Source organism: Hyaena hyaena, unplaced genomic scaffold (genome assembly GCF_003009895.1).
Source record: "Hyaena hyaena isolate Hyena2069 unplaced genomic scaffold, ASM300989v1 scaffold_141, whole genome shotgun sequence".
In the NCBI taxonomy this organism is placed as follows: domain Eukaryota; kingdom Metazoa; phylum Chordata; class Mammalia; order Carnivora; family Hyaenidae; genus Hyaena; species Hyaena hyaena.
This window is the reverse complement of record NW_024080773.1, coordinates 2657585-2678441: the sequence shown is the minus strand read 5'-3', so window position 1 is coordinate 2678441 and position 20857 is coordinate 2657585. Positions and strand designations below refer to the sequence as shown.

General features: G+C 46.5%; 1 protein-coding gene across 1 annotated transcript in view; it reads right to left on the bottom strand.

The window, feature by feature from the left end:
- Positions 1–15733, bottom strand: part of PAPSS2 (3'-phosphoadenosine 5'-phosphosulfate synthase 2) — a 73819-nt gene extending 58086 nt beyond the window's left edge. Inside the window, exon 1 of the mRNA XM_039238546.1 lies at positions 15658–15733. Within this exon, the coding sequence (XP_039094477.1) occupies positions 15658–15684 (27 nt within the window). The 5' untranslated portion in view covers positions 15685–15733. The remainder of the gene's footprint in view (positions 1–15657) is intronic.
- Between the last annotated feature and the right edge of the window lie 5124 nt (positions 15734–20857).

Genomic DNA, 20857 nt, shown 5'->3' with positions numbered 1-20857 from the left:
ATTCCTGGAAAAGACAAAAGAATCTGAAAGGAGCAAGTATCATTCCAAAGTGGAAAAAAACCCATCTGTTACCAGCTAGCTGGTGGGCCTCAGGCCTGTCACAATGCTCCCCATCAGGCCAGGCCACACTTCTCTGGGCAGGCGGAACTATGGAATCTTCTAGCCGGCTTTTAAAGAAACCAACACAGTCCCCAATTCACTCGGATGCTATGGGAGTGAAATTTAGAGTTGAAAAATACTAGGCAAGACAGATAGTCTCTAAGGTGGCACCCAGGTCTCATTATTAAGGGAAGCCGGCAGAATCAGCATAATGGACAGAACACGAGACCACATAAAAGAAGGGCAAGTGTAACGAGAATTCTAACCACAGACTCACAACACATAGATATTAGCAAGGAACGATCTTCTCAAATGAAACTTGGCTTCCCCATACATGAACAATAAATATTCTTGAATAAAAACAACAGAACCATTCGCAGCCCAGGATCACACGAAAGGTATTATGTCATTAACCTCTGGTGGCGTTCGTACTTTTTATCCCATTCCAAGCTTATGACATACATACGTATCAAGCTCTGAAAAGTCAGAGACGCAAATCTCTTTTTAATACAAACTACACATCAGAGTGTGAAAGTAGGTGTTTAATCTCTCACTGGAAAATACTAAGAGTTGATAGGGCAAAAGCCAAGAGAACAGTTTCATAGGGACATATACACTCCTAGTTTTATGCAGGAAAGAGAAGACACCCAATCACGACAGCCAGAACCGATACCGTGACTAAGACGGAATTCGGGCCACTCAAATGGAGGCTTAAAAAATAAAACAAAATTGAAACCCTCCCTAGGGCACCTGGCCCGCTGTCTTGAATTCTAGTCACTAGGGCATACATTCTTAGTCCCAGGCCCTGCAGGAGGTCCGAGAATGTTCTGAAATGGCGTGAGGCTGTGTGTGTGCATGAGTGTACCCACCCCATGAACCCCTTCGGTAGCTAGCTGTAATGGAAGCTAGATAGATCCTTCTCAGAAAAAAAACAAAACAAAAAAAACTTTTCAAAGCACATAATAAATCACAAAGGATTGCAAAGAAAAAAATGAATTGCAGCTATGAAAAGTGTTTTTTTAATTACAATACAGTAATAAATAACCATCCTTATCAACGGATTAAGTAACAAGATGTAGTTCTTTAGACAGCCATACAAGTGTCTTAATTTTGCAGCAGTAAAAGACACAGATTTGTATGTGATGTTAGCAGCAACCTAATGTGATACAAAAATGTCTGTGACATTTTCTATTAGTGACATAATAGAATTACTGCTAATGTTACTGGGTTTGTTGTGTGGGTTCCTCCTGAAAAGAAGCAATACTTCCCGTTGTAGGTTATAAAATATATTGTCCCCATCCTTGCTCACAAGTGTCCTGAGTTCTCTGGATTCTAGAGGAAGGACCTCGGTTCTATGTCCTTATCCATCCTGAAGTGGTTTGTTGATAAGCGTCCAGGAAAGGCAGAACATCAGACCCCAGAGCACCCACTGAACACTTCAGGGACTGCTGGCTAATGCCATGCAGACACAGAGCCCTGAACAGTTGCAAAATAATGGGGAGAAGGTGACACACTCTCTGAGGTGGGACCATAAGGAGAGCTCCATGATTTTCTGGAAAATTCAAATGCATCTTATTTTTTTTTTTCATTTTTTTAATGTTTTATTTATTTCTAGGAGAGAGAGAGAGAGACAGCGTGAGCAGGGGAGGGTCAGAGAGAGAGGGAGTCACAGACTGAAACAGGCTCCAGGCTCTGAGCTGGCAGTCAGCACAGAGCCCGACGCGGGGCTCGAACCCACAAACCGCGAGACCATGACCTAAGCGAAAGTCGGACGCTCAACCGACTAAGCCACCCAGGCGCCCCAAATGCATCTTATTTTTAATTTAATATTCTTTCAGGGTTCCTTAGAGAATATACAGTGACTTCTAAGATACATAAAGCATACCAAAAGCTCATGAATCAGAGATGGAGGAGACAGAGAAAGGGGGAAACAGCACAGGACATACAGCGAAATGGCCCCAAACATAAATCTGGTACAAAGAAGAAAGGGAAGTGAGCCTCAGATTCACTTCTGAGCTTGCTGGCAGGCCTCTTGAGGGTAAAAACCCAGACAGTTGCACAACTTACAGTTTCCAAAGGATGATGCCAAAAACAAAACAAAACAATCAAACACATCAGAAAAATAGAACCTTTCCTGTACTTTGATCAGATAGAAATTTCTCCCATGGTTCTCTGTAAAGAGAATACCCTGTGTCATAATAAATGAACAATAACCTCAATAGTACCATTACAGAGAAATGACAACAAGTTTCTTGTAATCTTTTTAAAAGTAGCTTTTTTAAAAATCAAAGCAATGGTAGGGGCGCCTGGGTGGCTTAGTTGGTTAAGCATCTGACTTCAGCTCAGGTCATAATTTCACAGTTTGTGAGTTCAAGCCCAGTGTCAGGCTCTGAACTGTCAGCACAGAGCCTGGAGTTGCTTCAGATTCTGTGTCTCCCTCTGTCTCTGCCCCTCCCTCACTTGCTCTCTGTCTCAAAAATAAATAAACATCAAAAAAAATTAATTAAAAAAAAAGCAATAGCAATATACTGAACACAATTTACACAATTCATTGGGGGGCTCGAGAAGGAAGGCTGAGCCCTCAGCCCTCTGAATCCAGACATGAGGGAGATGCTGACAGACCCGGGACCTGAGTACGGTAGAATTCAGCACGCTGACCCCCACTGTCAACAGCAGGAAATGGCAAACTTTTCTCAAAGGATCAGATAGTATTTTCAGCCTCACAGGCCACGTCGTCCAATGCAGACTCCTATCTATCGTGGGAGGAGCCAGACAATGCGTAAACGAATGGGCGTCGCTGAGTTACAAAGAAGCCTGATTTATAGACACTGGAATTCAAATCTCATATACTTTTCACACATCATGAAACATAATTCCTCCTTTGATTTTTTTTAACCAAACTATATAAAAAATGTAAAAACCGTTCATAGCTTACAAGTTATAGCAAAACAGGGACGGGGCTGGATTGGGGGCCAAGGATGTAATTTCCTAACTCCTAACACACAGGGTCATGTACCCCCCCACCCAGAGATCTCCTTGACACCCATCCATCTCCTTCCTCAAGCTTTCTATCTATGGTCACTTTGAGATAATTACCATTTCTGCATTTTATGGGCACCAGCTCACAAAGTCAACCAGGATGACACCATGAAGAGCCACACCTGCAGAGTTTTTATGCTCCATGGAAACAGGCATAATCCAGGAAGAATCAGCAGCAAAGAAGTAGTTGAGTTCCTAGCCTCCTCATTAAAATTACATTAAAATACACATACACCCAGGGGCACCAGGGTGGCTCAGTTGGTTAAGCGTCCGACTTCGGCGCAGGTCATGATCTCACAGTTTGTGGGTTCGAGCCCAGCATCGGGCTCTGTGCTGACAGCTCAGAGCCTGGACCCTGTTTCAGATTCTGTGTCTCCCTCTCTCTCTGACCTACCCCTGCTCATGCTGCCTCTCTCTCTCTCTCAGAAAAACATTAAAATTAAAAAATAAAATACATATACACACGCGGTAGTAACTCTGAATATACATCTTTCTCTGTGTCCAGGATCATGTGGTCTTGGAGAGATATATAAACACATGTATAATCAGCTGAATCACTGAATCCATGTTACGGCCGTTACAGCCCAAGCTCTCTCGATGGAAACGAGACCACGTAGGGCCTCACGACACACAGCGAGTCCGTACAATCCCAGGAAGAATTCAAATGTTCAAACTCATTGAAATAATCACTCGGCTGTCCCCAAGCCTCTGTCTGTGGAAACAAAATGAGGTGTGAGGGGCCCTGGGAGCTGGGATTGCTGCTAGTATGACACTGGCTCTGAGAAGGCTCTGTCTCTTAGGCTTATTTATTTATTTTTGAGAGAGACAGAACATGAGCAGGGGAGGGGCAGAGAGAGAGAGGGAGACACAGAATCAGAAGCAGCCTCCAGGCTCCCACTGTCAGCACAGAGCCCAACGTGAGGCTCAAATCCACAACCCATGAGATCAGGACCTAAGTCGAAGTCCGACAATTAACAGACTGAGCCCCCCGCCCTGCGCCCTGCCCCCACCCCATCTCATTGTTGTCACGTCCCCCAATGTGATCTGCAGGACTCCTAACTGCCCCTTCTGGAGAGCTGCTAGCATCAGTGAGAAGAGTGTGATGCAAGAAACTGTGAGGCATGGCCCAGAGGAGGCCCCTACAGATCAGGGATATGACAGTCACCCCCCAACCCCATGCAAACACAGCACACATCAACCCCCATCTCCCCGAAACGTGTGACTGTGGTCAGGAGATGGCCCAAACCGCGTGGTTCCGGGGCTCGACACGCCTCAGTCGCCCTTCCGAACACTGGCCCCGTACGCAGTCGGCCGCAGCCTGTGATTTATTACCCCTCTGGATTTGTTTTACACTTTTACAACTGCTTCTGGTAATGAGCTGTGCCTAGGACACGGGCTCCTCGGATGGTGAAAGATTAAAATTCTGCGCTGAACCAGGCAAACGTCACAAAGCCTCTAGTACATGCAGGACAGGCATGGATCCTGGGGGCTCTGGGGACGTGTCGCTTGTGACAGCTCGCCTGGGCAGCGCTCACATAAGGAACAAGGCAAGGGCCAGGGTTACATGGAAGTCACTGCAATTATTTCTAAGGACGCTCATTCTTGATGGCTGCATTGGTCCCCTAGAAAACCCAAGCTTTGTGTTACTCAAGCGGGGCGCAGGGTTGGGTTCCAAACACCACTGTTCCTAACGCCAGCCACACAGTCTCAGCCGAACCAGAATTTATTGCCTTTTAACGGCATTTGCTAAAAATCCACATCATCTGAAGAGCACACCACATTCCAGAAAGCTAGAGGAGACTCCCTTCCCAGGGGAGGGCAGCATCTTGTTAGTTTCTCCATGGCATTCATCTGCATCCACAAAGACAAGATCTACAGGTAATTAAAGAATCGGAATAACCTTCACTGGACAGTCTTAGTATCTGTCTATCTGTTACAGTAACACACGAAAGAATGATTGTTCTGAGAACACGCCTGGCCCAGCTTAGCCACTTACGGCCGCATGTCTTCAGGCAAGTTATGTAACCTCAGTACGCCTTACAGTTCTGGACTATAAACTGGACGAGAACGGGGCGCCTGGGTGGCTTAGTCGGTTAAGCGTCCGACTTTCGCTTAGGTCACGATCTCGTGGTTCGTGGGTTCGAGCCCCGCGTCGGGCTCTGTGCCAGCTCAGAGCCTGGAGACTATTTCAGAGTCTGTATCTCCCTCTCTCTCTGACCCTCCCCTGCTCACGCTGTCTCTCTCTCTCTCTCCTAGAAATAAAAATATTTTAAAAATAAAATAAAATAAATAAACTGAACGAGAACACAAGTACCTAGTAGGTTCAGGTGAGATAAGACTGTGGAAAGTCCCTGAGCGGATGCATGCTCCCTCCCTCTGCCTAGGGAACCCAGCTGGATCAACGAGATACCTTTCTGAACCCCTGAGGGAGACTCATAATGTAATCAAGGATTCATATCACAGCATGGTGTTTAAAAGGCTTATTAAATGGCAGACTCAACACTGAAAAAAAAAAAAGGTAAGAAACCAGGTAGTCACGATGACTCTGGTTTTTCCATTTATTACAGAAGCTACTGTGCAGATACAGCACATTGTTCTGACGGAACTTTGCATCCAAGGCACAGTGAAGATGTGGATTCTCGGGATTTCTGGACTGTCTCCATACTACTCTCCTCATTGAAATAGTGTAAGTCCGCTCAGGTAAAGGTGTTCAGTATCCCCCCGCCCCTGCAGAAGTACACACAGCCAATGCCGCGCTCCTCCACACCATGAGGGTGGGCTCGAGCTTCCTCTATACTGGCCTCCTTGAATTGGAATCCAGGCTTTTTGTCACTTATCACTGAGGAGATGGCCCAGGGCTCTACTGACCTCCTGATGACAGGAGGGGGCAACTCCCAAAATGTTTCTTCCAACCATCATGCAATGTGCCTTTTATAATCTCACAGCTTCTAGGTGTTGCTGGCCTCCTTTTACCATCTAGAAATCATAGTTACTAGTTGGCTCAAGTATTAGCAGCTTTAGTGGAAACAAAGCATTCTGTTCACACTTGCTAAATACCGACATAGGGGGAACAGGGGTGCCAGGCTGGGGGCAGGGGGTGCCCAGTCCGTTAAGAGCCCAACTTCGTCTCAGGACATGATCTCCTGGTTTGGGAGTTCGAACCCCGCATCAGGCTCTGTGCTGACAGCTCAGAGCCAGGAGCCTGTTTCGGATTCTGTGTCTCCAGCTCGCTCTCCACCCCTCCCCAACTTGTGCCCTATGTCTCTGTCTCAAAAATAAATAAGAGTTGAAAATTTTTTTAAAAATCATCTCTTTAAAAAAAACAAAAACAAAAACTATTGCCCATACTTGTGTCTGAAAACAAAGGAAATTCATTTTCTAATTATTTACCTCATGGCACCAAAAGGGAGAAAAGCGTGTGATGGGAAAGGTACAATACATTTGCTAACACACCTGCCACTCACTCGTTTCTAAAAAGTGCTGGGGAATATCTCTGAGTAGAATCCATTATCATCTTGAGATATTAGCACTAGGCAGCTGCCAAAATATTTTACAAGTGAAACAGTAATACTAGTTACCCAACCCAGCTGCGCTTTTGCTACTTCGTGCTGAATCTCATTCCTTCTGTGAAATAAACACCTATTCACCACTAACACGATTTTTAGCATCTCCTGTGGGGAACTCTCCAAAGACTTCTTTCAGCGAAAAGAGTTCCCTTCTGACTATTTGTTCACAAACTTGCTTCATGAGCTGTTAAGGCCTAAATGAGTTAATGCCCAGGAAAGCTCTGGACGGATGCCAACCGCATAAATGTTCAGTGCTGGAGATAAACAAGTCACAACAGAGGAGGAATTTTCTAAGACAAAGTGCTCTACACATCAAAACTCCTGATGAGTATGCAAATCCTTCAGGTGGAATTCTAATGTCTAGGTTTTATTAGCTCTTTCCTTACTCATGATTAAACACAATGGGTGAATATAAAAAATGTTCTCTCATTTTTTAGTAACTACTCAAAACATTGTGGTACTACTAACCCAATGGCCCAAGACCTGTAACTGCTTGTATAATTTAGGAACAGACTCCTGGGACTCAGCCATCCAGATAGATTTGCCTGGAAGGACCCCACAATCATTGTAATAGACTTCATGGTAGGTCATGAACTTAGGAAAAATTAACATGGATGGACTTTGAGGGTAAGTTGAAAATTCTGAGAACTATGACAACTGGGGCCTTCATGTGTAACTGACAAGGTCCAACTTCTACCAAATACAGTTTTATCTGCACTGCACAGCATGTAATCATTTGCATCACTCTCTCTTTTTTTGATAAGATGATTAGACCGTTTGAGAAGGTTTAAGGAAGAGTGTGTGAGGCTCGGAGCGGGGGCGGGGGGAACAGGTTGAATTTTCTAACGAGAAGCAAACCAGCTAATGAGAAAACGTTTGAAAATGGTAACCTTACATTTTTTGAACATTGCTCTTTGGTCTGTATTTTCTATCTCCTGAAAGTCAAAACAAAATGCTAAAGTTAAATCAGGGTGTAATCATGACTCACCGATAATCAGCTTGGGAGTGGTTTTTACCTTAATCTATAGAGAATGCTTCCTAGTCAATAAAAGAAGAAACCAAGTTGCAGAAAAATGGGTCGGGCTTCCTCCAAAGAGCATGTGATTAAGACAAGAAGTGTTGGGTGTGCAGTGAGTGATGACAGAGTTCTACCTTTATGGTGGTGTCACCAACCAGCTGGCCAGGAAGACGGCAATGAGCCTTGGTAAAGTTCTTAAAAGCTGTGTTATCAACCGCAATTATACAGGGCTTATTAAGATGAGCTCTGAATTTTTCTTCCAGAAGTAAAATGCTACGGTTCTTTTAAACATATTTTTTTAGGGGGCATCTGGGTGGCTCAGTCAGCTAAGCGTCTGACTTTGACTCAGGTCATGTATCTCACAGTTGAGTTCAAGCTCCACGTCCGGCTCTGTGCTGACAACTAGCTCAGAGCCTGGAGCCTGCTTCTGATTCTGTGGAGACCTCTCTCTCTCTGCCCCTCTTCCACTTGTGTTTTCTCTCTCAAAAAAAAAAAAAAAATTAGAGAAATAAATAAAAATATTTTTTTAAGGGGTGCCTGGATGCCTCAGTCAGCTAAGCATCCCATCCTTCTCTTGATTTTGGCTCAGGTCATGATCTCACGGTTTGTGAGTTTGAGCCTCAAGCAGGGCTCTGTGTAGGCAGCCCAGACCTGCTTAGGATTCTTTCTCCCCCAACCCCTACCCCCCGCCATCTGTTCCTCCCCGAGCTCTCCCTCTCTCTAAATAAATAAACTTAAAAAATATATATGTATATGTATGAGTGTGTGTGTGTGTGTGTGTAATTTAAGTAGGAGCAGCCCAAATAAAAAGCAAATAATTTAAAATTTTTAGCTTAGGAGAGAAAGAGATTTTAAAATTATATGAGAAAAAAAAGAAAAAAAATTGTATCAGAAGTTAGTCGGGAATTTTGTGGATTTTGGCCTAGGGCACTGGTGTACTGACTGGGCAAAAGGTTGAAAGAATATAAAGGTTGTGGGTGGGGTGTTACAATTAGAAAAAGTAAATGCTGTGTTTAGAAAAGACTTAATGACAGAGTTTGAATGGACTAAAAAACTGTAATTGGAAAATACAAGGCTTTAGTAGCTATAGTTAATTATGCCAAGACCAAAACCTGGTTAGGTTATTCAGTAAACGCTTGTTGAATACACTGAGTACACAGATACATACGTGAGGACGTGACAGGAAGTAAAAAGGGGAAAGATTTTAAGAGACCTTAAGGAAAACAAAATAGTGTACAAGGGGACCACACACAGAGGACCAAAAAGTGAATTCAGGCTTTTAACAGTAGGAAATACAAGAAAATAAAAATCATGCCAACATCTTCAGTTGCTGATTATGCTCGAAATTGGGAAGGCATGAAATTGTCCATAAATAAATGATGATTGGAGAGGGTATAGATGAATGAGGTTATGGGGATAACAGCTCAGACTTTACCACAGGTGATTTAAGTTTCCAAGTAAAGTCTGCAAAGGGCTTTCAAAGCACAAACTCAGTATATATTAAAAAGAAGAAAAGGGGCACCTGGGTGGCTCAGTTAGTTAAGCTTCCAACTTTGGCTCAGGTCATGATCTCACAGTTCTTGAGCTTGAGCCCTGCATCAGGCTTTGTGCTGACAGCTCAGAGCCTGGAGCCTGCTTCAGATTCTGTCTCTGTCTCTGTCTCTCTCTCTCTCTCCCCCCCTGCCCCTCCCCACCTCTCAAAAATAAATAAACATTAAAAAAATTTTTAAGATGTAAAAATTAAAAAGAAAAAAGTAATTGTTATATTAGACTGGCCATGGACATTTGGTGGATAAATAGCAATATTTTTCATAACACAACACATAAAGCAGATATTAACTATATATTTAAAGCAAATGATCACCTTTAATGATGTAGCATTTGATATAATATATTGAGGCAACGTTTAGAAAGGCTTTACAACAGGTCACAGGCTATATAGTTTTATTGCCAAAGGTTAATATTTGGTGCTAGACAGATTGAACTTGCCATGTTTTCTCAATACCAGTTATAGCAAAATCAACTTCCGGAGTAAATCTAAATGCAGAAACACGTGCTGATAAGGTTTCAAAGGAAGTCACGCGAGCCAACTGATGGAAGTCACTGTATACGCCATGTGTTGTTATCAGAAGAAAGTTTTGGTTTAGGTTTTGAAACAGTGGCCCTCTTGCAGAGAGGAGAAATACTTCCATCTTGTGCACTAGTTTATTCTAAACTGAAAAAAATATTTGGAGATTGAAAAGGCAGGCAAGAGGAACAAGAAGACTAAATCTGTCCAAATTGAAGGTTATTGTTAACTGACCATCCTGAAAAGCTTTATTTCATATTTACTGAAAGCAAAGGGGGTGCTTAGATGCTGGTGTGAGTCTGAGAAAGGGCTTGGTGTCCTGTGCCTGGTGCTGGGCTCAGGGACAGGGGGGCCAAGCAGCTCTAGGGGCTCTGAAAGCATGGGGCCTCAGGCGTGCTCCGGATCCCGCAGCCCCCAGAGCTCCTCAAGGTGCCAGCAGTCACACAGGGGAAGAGTCCAGTACCCACACTCCTGGGAAGGGCGGGGAGTATGGCAAGGAACTTAGCCAGCCTCGCCCCGGGGGCAGCGAGTGACCTCAGGGTACCCAAGGAGGGCATGGGGAAGAAGGAGGGGCCTTTCAGACCAGAATGCACTTGAACTGGGTCAACACTAAGGACAAGACAAGATCACATACGTCTCAAAAGACGCTGCACACACAGAGTCACCAAGACAAGGTAAGCACCCCCTACTCGACATTAGTACTTTGTAGTGGAAAAGGATTAAATATTTCTGATTAGCAAATTGATTTATGTTTTTAAAGCACTTTTTTTTTTAAATTTTCTAAATGTTTATTTTGAGAGAGAGAGAAAGGGGGTAGGGGCAGAGAGAGAGAGAAGACAGCCTGATGTGGGGCTGGATCCCAAAGACTGTGAGATCATGACCTGAGCCAAAATCGAGTCGGACGCTTAACTGACTGAGCCACCCAGGCACCCCTTGTTTTTAAAGTCCTCCCTTTATAAGAATGATACAAGCATGGAAGGTAAATGATATGAAACCTTACGGACATGGAGGAATCAAGAAGAGGCAGAGATTTTCATTCCAGCAATGAATGAAAATCATTGGTGATAGACATTTCCTTCCAGGGAAACAGATTTAAAATGCAAGTTACAATATAAAATTATCTCATTGGAAACATCAAAAAGCTGACAACAGAATAAGAAACTACCAGGTTAAAATCTGCCAGGAAGAGGCAAGCAAGCAGGGAGCTGCTTTTACCCTGATAAGGGCAGGTGTGAATGGATTCTGACAGCCTCACAGGAAGAGGAAACAGAAGCTGAAGCCCAGAACATGCCCAAGTGGGAAGAATGAAAAAAGCCCTTGTCAAGGTCAGCCGGGGCTCCTCAGGGTCCTCCCGGACAACTAAGAGTGCATCACAATAAACCCACCTCCCGCGTAGAGACTGACTGGGAGGCCAATGTGCCGTGCCATGAGAAGTATCCGTAAAGGGGGCGAGGTGGGTGTGAGCACTTGTGTCCTACAGCTGGCCCTTGTGTGCAAAACGGCAGCTCTAGTTCACCTCACCTGGGTGGTCTGAGACACGTCAAGTGGTAAATTTAGGTTAAAGTGGTCCCAGACACCAGCAGAAACAAAAGCAAATTCTCTCCCTAAAAAAACAAAAACAAAAAAGACAAAGGTCATTCATCCTTGAGCCCCCAAGACTCCCTACAAGTCATTTTTCAGTGGTCATGACAAATACCCAGGCAAAAATAAGCAAGCGCTCAAGGACGTGCAGAGAAGAGAGGGGGAGGGGAAATCTCAGAAGACTACAGATCACACAAAGCGAATTCATCCTGTAATGAATTCTGTAGCCATTTGTGCAACAACTCTTTGTTGAGCATCTAGTCTGTGCTAGGTTCAATGCCAGGCTGCTGGGCATGCGTGCCATTTCAGCTATCACGTGAACAAGTCACCCAGGGGACGGAAGGGGAGTTGAAACACCATTATACTTATATGTCCATTTGCTTTTGGTGTCTGTGTTTTCCTAAGACTTCCAAACACAAAGACTAAGGAGTGCCCTTGACTATTTACTGATAGATCTTGAAATAAACAGTTCTCTCCCAGAGAACGGAGATTGACATCATCCATTCAGGCCCCCATTCCCCATTCAAGTTCTGCCTAATTAGCCCCTCATCAAACCAGAGCCACAGGCATGAACAGCAAAGGGACAGAAGACAAAGGTAACTGTCAGAGTGAGCTGCATTTATCTTCAACTATAAAAGTCCACACAGAGGAGTTTGGAATAACGGCATGAATTGGAGTTCATTGTAAGGTAGATCTGGAAACACTTGAAGGCACAGGAAGGGCGGAGAGAAGTTAGTCCAATACTGACAGAAGGCCTTTCTTTGTTGGCCAAGGTGGCTGGCAAAACCTTGCTGATGTCCGGGTTACTCTGGTGTGTCCACACTACTTACCACCCTTGTGGTCTTCTGTCCAGCTTTTCACAGTCAGGGAGCATATTATCACTTCTATACTTCCGCAACTGTTTGCTCTTATTAAACATTCTGGAGGCTCTTACATACTCAGCATCAGAACAGCAGGACCTGTGCTTTGTGCTCCTTATTTGCCCAACCGGGACAGCGTAGTAATCACAGCTGCCACATTTGGGGTGCTCACCCCAGGCCTCGAGCTGTGCGAGATACTGTTTTAGGAGTTACTCACTCCTCACCAGAATTGGAAGGGGTGAGTGGTCATTACCTCCATTTTATAGATGGGGTGCTATGTGCCAGGGATGCAGAGGGAGCAGGAGCCTGAATTTGAATCCTGACTTGCTCCTGACATTCTCCTCCCCTAGAGATGAGGCTCCGTTTGTTGGGGTGCAGGCTGCTGTGTGGATGAAACGAGATACGGTGTGGCCTCTGGGGAGTGCTATTCCTCCTTCCAAGGCTTACTCATCTGAAAATTCAGGTCTTGCCTTGGGCAGCATCTCCAAAGGAGTTTAAAAGTAGCTACTATTGGAAAAACAACGTCCTATTGAACAGACTCTCTAAAATAATACAAGGCAGGGCGCCTGGATGGTTCAGTCAGTTAAGCGTCTGACTCTTGATTTTGGCTCAGGTCATGATCTCACGCTTTGTGGGATGGAGCCTCGAGGGAGGCTCTGTGCTGACAGCGTGGAGCCTGCTTCGGATTCTCTCTCTCACTCTCGCTCTGTACCTCTCGCACTCACTAATGCTCTCTCTCTCATCAAAATAAATAAACTTGAAAACATTACATAAAATAATAAAAGGTAGATCATCTGTTACATTTGTGGATAGCTCTAAGGTTCCCATGCCCCTTCACCCCTTCCCAACCACTGGTTGGTTTGGTCCTTTGAAAAATATTTTACTATCTCAGTTGTCCTCTTCAGGTTTGTTGTCTGTCTCCAGGACACAATAACATTGTCTGAACATAATAACATTGCCTTGAAAAATGCTAATCCAGGAAATGATGCAAGAAAAAAGAATCAGGCCTTTGCCTTTTCTTTCCAGTCCCCTGGACCAGTTTGACTCCTTCCTTCTCCTGGGTATGTGGGAGGGGGGCGGCAGAGGGGGGGACTGTTGGTGGTCAGAGTTGGAGATAAGTCAAGGGATGGAGGGAAGCATGTGACACATAGCTGTCTTTGGTTTTCATGGTAAGGATGGCTGAGCACAGAAGGAATGTGCTACCTTCCCCTTATTTTTTGGTCAAGCTTGTAAGAAAATCATCCTATAGTCTCTCATCCAGAAAATGTGGCCAAAAAAAGCCTGGGAAAGATGTATTCATCCCAGGATACTGCCTGGCACACAGTAGGGGCTCAACAAATATCTAAAGTCACTGCAGGTGACTGCCTATTGAACATCCTCTGTTGATGATGCAGAAAATAATGTAATGGTTCCCATGAGCCTCTGAAAAAGTCAGCCCAGCCAGCCTCACCTCTAGGAAAGCTTCCCAGATCAGCACTTCTCAAATAATGATTATTCCAGAGGCCACACACGTGGATATCTTTTGCTTTGGACCGCAAGGTTTCAGAATACATTTTGAGTTAACATTTAAAGCTTGAGAGATTTCATATGCGTTAAAATTGGCTTGTTTGACCCAATTGCATCTACCTGGCCCTTTCAGCACTAGTGCTGGCACCTGGACTAGAACTGTGTTAGCTAAATAAAAGTTCAGAAGTCCTGCGGCATGTTCAGGTGTTAATTGAATCCTATACAGAACGAACATACACACACACACACACACACACACACACACACAACCTCCAAAAAAAATAGAAGCTTCAAAATGTGTAAATAGAAAAAGCAAAGCCTCTGGCCCTCACATTTCTCACTCTCCCTGACCACACAGTTCCCAGGACCAGTTTGTAAAGCTCCTGGTCTCAACGCCCCCCTCCCTCCAGGAGCTTGGGCTCAGTGGAGACATGAAGGGAAAGATGACCTAACCCTTCGTTGCTAATGCCTGACGAGGCTCCCTGTCAGAACAGGGGAGAAATTCTTGAAGCAGCGAGGTAAGAATTAAAACCCCGCTGGTTTGAAAAGCTACCAAGTGCCACAGCAGCTCATCATTTACAAGATACCACTGAGAGTTTTACAGAAATTAATCAAACTAAACAGGACTAAAACACAAGTGATTTTCACTTAATATTTTCAGAGATATTACAATACTGAGAGTCTCCCCACTTTAAAATTGCCCCTATAAAAGGCAGCTGGACCCCATCCCTCTCCCTTCTGAAGTAGATGCCACTTTGCTCCTGGACCTTCCTGCGGGGGGGGGGGGGTCTGAAACCAGGGGGCCCCCACCCCCTTTTCCTTGAGGCTCATGCCCACACCTGCAGCCCCTGACTCGCCCCATCAGGTTCCTTCCCCAATTCTTGGTTTTTCATCTCTCCTCCCAGCCCGCCAGGAACAGACCTCAAAGATAGTTCAGTAACAGGCAGTCTATAATCATAGTAACAAACATGTATTAAGCGCCTACTATGTGCCAAGTTCACGTCTAACTATGTGAGTGGGGTCAACCCATGCAGTAACCATAATCATCAACCCCAGGCTTGCAGTGCAGTGAGGACGGAGGATCTGTAGTCAGACTGCGGGCTTGAACCAACGCAAGGCTTGCAGACCACCTGGTGTGGCCCAAACGCTGTCTGCAAGGCTCCTCCCAGGTCCGGGAGTCAATGATCACAGCTGCCATTTTTAGGATGCAAAATTAACAGGAGTCCCTACTGCCAAGTGAGAACGTAACTTTTCTCTTGGCCAAGCCTTCTATTTCCCATACAGGGTATGGGCCAGATTAGTTCCGGACAAAACCGAGCCTCTGAAAGCAACTAACCCACTGAGCCCAGGAGCCTCCGAGCCCGGAACCGATGCCAAAAGAGAGCTCTATCAAGCTGGAGGGCTAAGTGCTGCGGGTGTAGACAGCTGCAGCCTCCTCCGTGAGGTCTGTCATTAAAGTCCACTCCGAGGAGGCTGCCTGGACCAAACCCCAGTGACTGTCGCCGACGTGCGCCCAGCGACCCGACCTGGCGGAAAGCGGCAGGGCTCTGCCCACCGCCCACCCGAGCGGCGCGGAGACCGCACGGAAGAAAAGGCGGGTCCCGGGAGGCTCTCGGGGAAGGGAGGAAACGTCCTGTCTCCGATCCTCTCCCTCGCTCGGGACCCGCCACGCAAGCTCTGGAGGTCGCTCCCGGGCGCGGCGACCCCGAGGGGCGCAGGTTCCCGGAGGCGCGGGCGGAGAGGGCCTGCCCCGAGAGGGTCACCGGGGGGGGTCCCCCACTCTCCCTCCCCCTGCCCGTCCTCCTCCTACTCCCCCTCCCGCCGCCGGAGCCCCGGCGCCCCGCTGCTCGTGCGCTCCGGGAAGTGGGACCCGGACCCGGGAGGCGCGGCGGGGCGGGGGACGGGCGGCCCGCAGCCTACCGTCTTCTGCTTCTTGATCCCCGACATGCTGGCTGGCTGGGCGCTGCGCGGCTCCCGGGAGCGGAGGCGCGGGGACGCTCGGAGCGCGGAGGCGGCGGCTGGGGCCCGGCTCCCGGGAAGGAGGTATAAAAGGGCTCCGCAGACACGTCGCACTTCCCTTGACCGGCCCCCTCCTCCCACTCCTCCCCTCGCCGCACTCCTCCCCGCCCCGTCGGCTCCGCTGGCAGCGCCCAGCCCCGGGGACCCGGCGGCCGTCTGGGCGGGGTCCTGGGCCCGGCCCCCCGACTCGCCCAGCCGCTACGCCCAGCGCCAGGCCGGGGTCAAGTTCGCCCTAGCCGGCCCACTCCCGGAGGCTGCCAGGGCGCGCCCCGCCCCCGCCTCCCCTCCCAGCGCCTCTGCCAGGAAGGATTCCCGCCTCCGGGAGCTGCTGGGGGGCGCCCGGCTCGCGGGCTGGGAACTTGGGGGACACCGACGGCCGGCCCCGCTACGCCTCGGCTCGGAGCCTCAGCGTGGGAGGCGGGGTAGGGTACGAGCCCCCTTCTTCGCGCGCCCCCGCGAGGGCATCAAGGCCTCCTTTCTCCCAAACGAAGCAACTGAGGCTTTCAGACTTTCCCGAAGGTACATTCTAAGGCAGGGGATTCAAATCCAGGCTGTCGGCCTCCGCAGTCCAGGCTTTCTACACCAGCGTCCTGACGCTTGCTGCTAAAATGGAGAGCCCAGTGCTCGCCTGCGCCTTTGCGCCTGGAGCGGTGCTAAGGGCTTTCCGTGCACTCACTCACTCTGAGCTCGCCGTGTTGTCTACGTGTTACAGGTGGGCCAGCCCCCAAAGTCTAGGGAGCAAGGGCAGCCCCAGAAAATGGCCAGTGGTAGTCGCGCCAATGTTTTCTGCCCCCTCCCCTCCCCAAGTATTCCTCTAGTACTTCTGTGTGGATGGGCAGTGTGGGCAAAGAGCAAAACCAGGCCCAACTCCAGAAGGCTTATGACCTAGACCCTAGGGCACCCGAGATTTTTATCAGATTTTATGGGAAGACAGCATGAGGCCAGCCACCCCTCTTAACCCAACCATCTGTGAGGAGCAGAGATGTAAGGAGGAGGGAAGCTGTAATTCCTGACAAGCGGTTTGAGGCAATCACTGGGTCTCACAAATGCCACCAACAAGTCATAGAGACACGATACCAAGAAAGAACCATGAAAATACACAAGGAACGCGTAGCTCATTTCATTGCATTCCTTCTGTAAAAGGGCTGGAGAAGTTCTATCTCCTAAAGAGGTGAAAGGTGGAACTTTATTTCATACCTAATCATCCTTCTGGAGGGCCACCAGCTTTCAGGACAGACACCTGAAGTTCTGGGCGTTTGTTCCTTCTCTGTGGGAAGGTGGGAAAGAAAAATGTCAGAAGCCAAAAACTCCAGAGGCAGCCTACATGTTTGTACGGTCTTGAAATGTCAGTGTATTTATTTTCTTACGCGGTTTGAATAAGCACTCACCACCCACTTCAACTGTGAGCAGCTGGAGGGCAAATGCTGGATTTGAGTTTTTGTTCTAAACACCAACACTCTGAACTTATGTGGCTTAAACAGTAATATCCATGCTAATTTCATTGGAAAGATCCTCCTGTATCCATTCCAACCGTATCTTGAACCCTGCTAGATCCTGCCCTCTGCAAAAAGGTAAATTGTGGATGGAGAAATAGCAGTTTGTATAATTGTTGTTTTTCATGTTGCCTCTCAGATAGCGGTGTTTTTGAAACAGACGGAGGTTAAGGGCAAGTCCCTAAGGGTTACTTCATGGAAAAGGAATATATGACTGTTTAGACCTGGGGGAGGTCTTGAGATCCTTTGTGCAATCGTTCTGTCCCTGTATTTCACAGGGGCAGTGTGAACCTAGTACTGACAAAGACAGGGAGTCTGACCCTCGCCACCAGCTGGGGGGAGGGGACAGAGGAGAGACTGAAACCCAGGTCAGTGACTCCCTCAGCGTCCTGGGAGACCTCTCTCTCGGTCAGCAATTTCAGGATTCCATGAGACTATAAACTGGACTATTTATCTTGTTTTAGATATAATTAATTCTCTAGTACTTTGGAATAGATATGCTTTACTACTTCTCCAGAAGCAGCTCCTTCGAAATAGGAGGACTCAGCAACCCTGGACCCGAGCTGCATTGTTTAAGACCCTGGAATATCACAGCATCAGTTTCACTGTAATTCAACATGGTGACTCACTCAAAAGCAAAATAACCATTCTTTTTCACTTTCACAGTTGTTGTTATTGTTTTTCTTTTAAAGGCAATATCTTGAATTCTTTTTCATCTCACTACCATCTTAGTTCTAAAAAAGGACATGCCGGGGCGCCTGGGTGGCTCAGTAGGTTAAGCGTCTGACTTCGGCTAAGTTCATGATCTCACGGTTCGTGGGTTTGAGCCCACGTTGGGCTCTGTGCTGACAGTTCAGAGCCTGGAGCCTGCTTCTGATTCTGTGTCTCCCTCTCTCTCTGCCTCTCCTCTGCTCTCTCTCTCTCTCTTTCTCAGAAATAAATAAAACAAAAAATAATAATAATAAAGGACATGCCTCCTTATGGGCAGATGGTAGCTTAATTTTTGGCGTTAATGATTCCAGCCCATTAGGGCTGAAAAAACTCCTTCCAGAGAAGGACTGAAGTCTGTCATTCATATGGACACAGTCCCCTTCACTTTCTCAGTAGTGTTCCCTCCAAGACTCCAATGGGAATCACTGTGGACTACACTGCACGAGTTTGTAATCCTTACTCGAATGTGTACGAGGGTTTTTTCTTTTTTTCTTCTTCTTTTTTCTATTTACTTTTCTTCCTTCCAGAACTGGCTGGGCTTTATAATTAATGAATTAATGAGCTGGTGTTCCTACTTGGTCCTTTTATTGTTTAGAAAAAAATGGAATCAGCTCCCACAAATAAACAAGGGAAATACATTTGCAAAGAACAAAAGTGTTGAGTAAAAAAAAAAAAAAAACAACAGCGATGGTGAGATCTTATGCAGTAGGTTCTCCGACACATTTTCCAGGGGCGGGGTGGGGGGGCACTCATCGCATTTTAGGGGATCTGGCCATTCCGAAAGAATGCGGCTACATTGCCCCCTAGTGGCTGTAATGAATGAGAAAAAAGACCTAACTTGAAATCCCCCTGAACAAAAACTTAGTGCAACAGCTTCCCTGAGTCAAGGAGCCCTTAGAAAAAGTCCTCTAAAGGACCCAAACAGTCTTCCTAGGCACGGGTAGTCCAAGACAAGCAAGATGTCTCTGTCTTCAAGAAACTCACACTCAAGTGAAGGCGACAAACTGCCTCCCGCATCCGTCCTAATCATTTCAACACAATCCCCAACTGGACAGGTAAAAATGATCCGTTCCTTGGCCGTGCACTTCACTCATCTTTGATGCGCACCTAAAGGGTTCCACTGTGGTATGGGTCTGCTGATAGGACTTCCAGAAATGGCTCAGTAGGCATTTTCAACAAAGTCAAGTTTGGGATTTTATAAACTGCATTAAGTGCCCCCGGATGCCTGGATGGCTCCATCGGTTGAACATCCATCCATCAGACTCTTGATTTCAACTCAGGTCATGGTCCCAGGGTCACGGAATTGAGCCCTGCATTGGGCTCTGTGCCGAGCATGGAGCCTATTTAAGATTCTCAGTCTCTCTCTCTCCTCCTCTCTCCTGCTTGTGCGCTCTCTCTCTCTCTTAAAAATAATAGAGGAGCAGGAGAAGGCTGTAAGACAGAATGCACCATGTGCAATCAGGCAGCGCTGTGATTTTACACTTCTCTTCTTCCTGTTCATCAGGGTACATCAGCCACATGGCTGGTCTTCCATTTGCTCGTTAGTCATTACAGGACACTTCCTGTGTCCAGGGATGAAAAGTCACTGTCCTAGGAGTCCACGGTCTGGTGAGGGAGGTGGTTATGTACACAAACAATTCCAAGAGAACATGATAAGTGCTGGCATAAAGGCATAGTCAAAGTAACAGGGAAAGAACCCCCTCCCCCCTCCCAATGCAATGACTGCTGGAATATGAAGAGATTCTCATGGGGTGTGATCATTTAATATGAGTTTCAAGGATATGAGAAAGCCAGATAGACTGGGGATCTGTCACCCGACTGAGGGTCCTAGCTGCCTAGTCTGATATTCCTGCTGCACAAAACATTTGTTTCCACCCCGCCATTCCCTGACCTCCTTCCAGATGTGCCCCAGCCTTCGCTAAAGACCCAAGCAGAGCAGAGCAAAGCAGCACACAGCCAGGGCGCACAGCAGCGCAGACTCGCCCCCAAAAACCTGCGCACAGAGGAAAAACCCATACCCCCAGGCAAAAGTGACGGCCTTCTGCCATGTCTCAGGTGGAATCTGGACCAAAGTGTTTTCTACTCTTCATATTGATTGTAAAAGAAACACTTTATAAGTACACATGCACACATTATGCAAAATAGAAATGCTTATTTAGGGAAATCCACTTCCAAATCCAGTGAAAACAAGTTACATTTGGTAATTGGCTGAGTGTCCAGCCTCCAACCATTTATTTTAAAACTTGTTTAGCAAGGTAGAAGGGAATGTAATCCATGTCACTGAGAGGCTTTAGATTGTTAGAGAAATGTTCAACTGAACTTAAACTATTTATTGACTATCTCATTAACAAATTATGTACCTTAAACTTTAAATTATTAGAAACATGTCCAACTAGGCTAAAATTTAAGACACGAAGGAAGGAGCGAAGGAAGAAAATAAAAAGAAAGAACAAAAAGAAGCAGAGGTTGTGATATTTGGCCTAAAATTAAGAAAATATCACAACGGTTACCTGGGTGGCTCAGTTGGTTAAGCGTCTGACTTCAGCTCAGGTCACAACCTCAGTTTGGGAGTTCACGCCCAGCATCAGGCTCTGTGCTCACAGCTGGGAGCCTGGAGCCTGCTTTGGATTCTGTGTCTCCCTCTCTCTCTGCCCCTATATCTCTTACTCTCTCTCAATAATCAATGAATATTAAATAAAATTTTTTTAAAATCACAAAAGATGACATATTCAGAGAAATTAGTTACACTTTTAGACATCTGTCTTTAATTTTGAAAGGACAGAAGTTTTCCATTTAGAAATCACTTCTGGGGCACCTGGGTGGCTCAGTCGGTTAAGCACCCGATTTCACTCAGGTCATGAACTCACAGTTTGTGGGTTCCAGCCTCACGTTGGGCT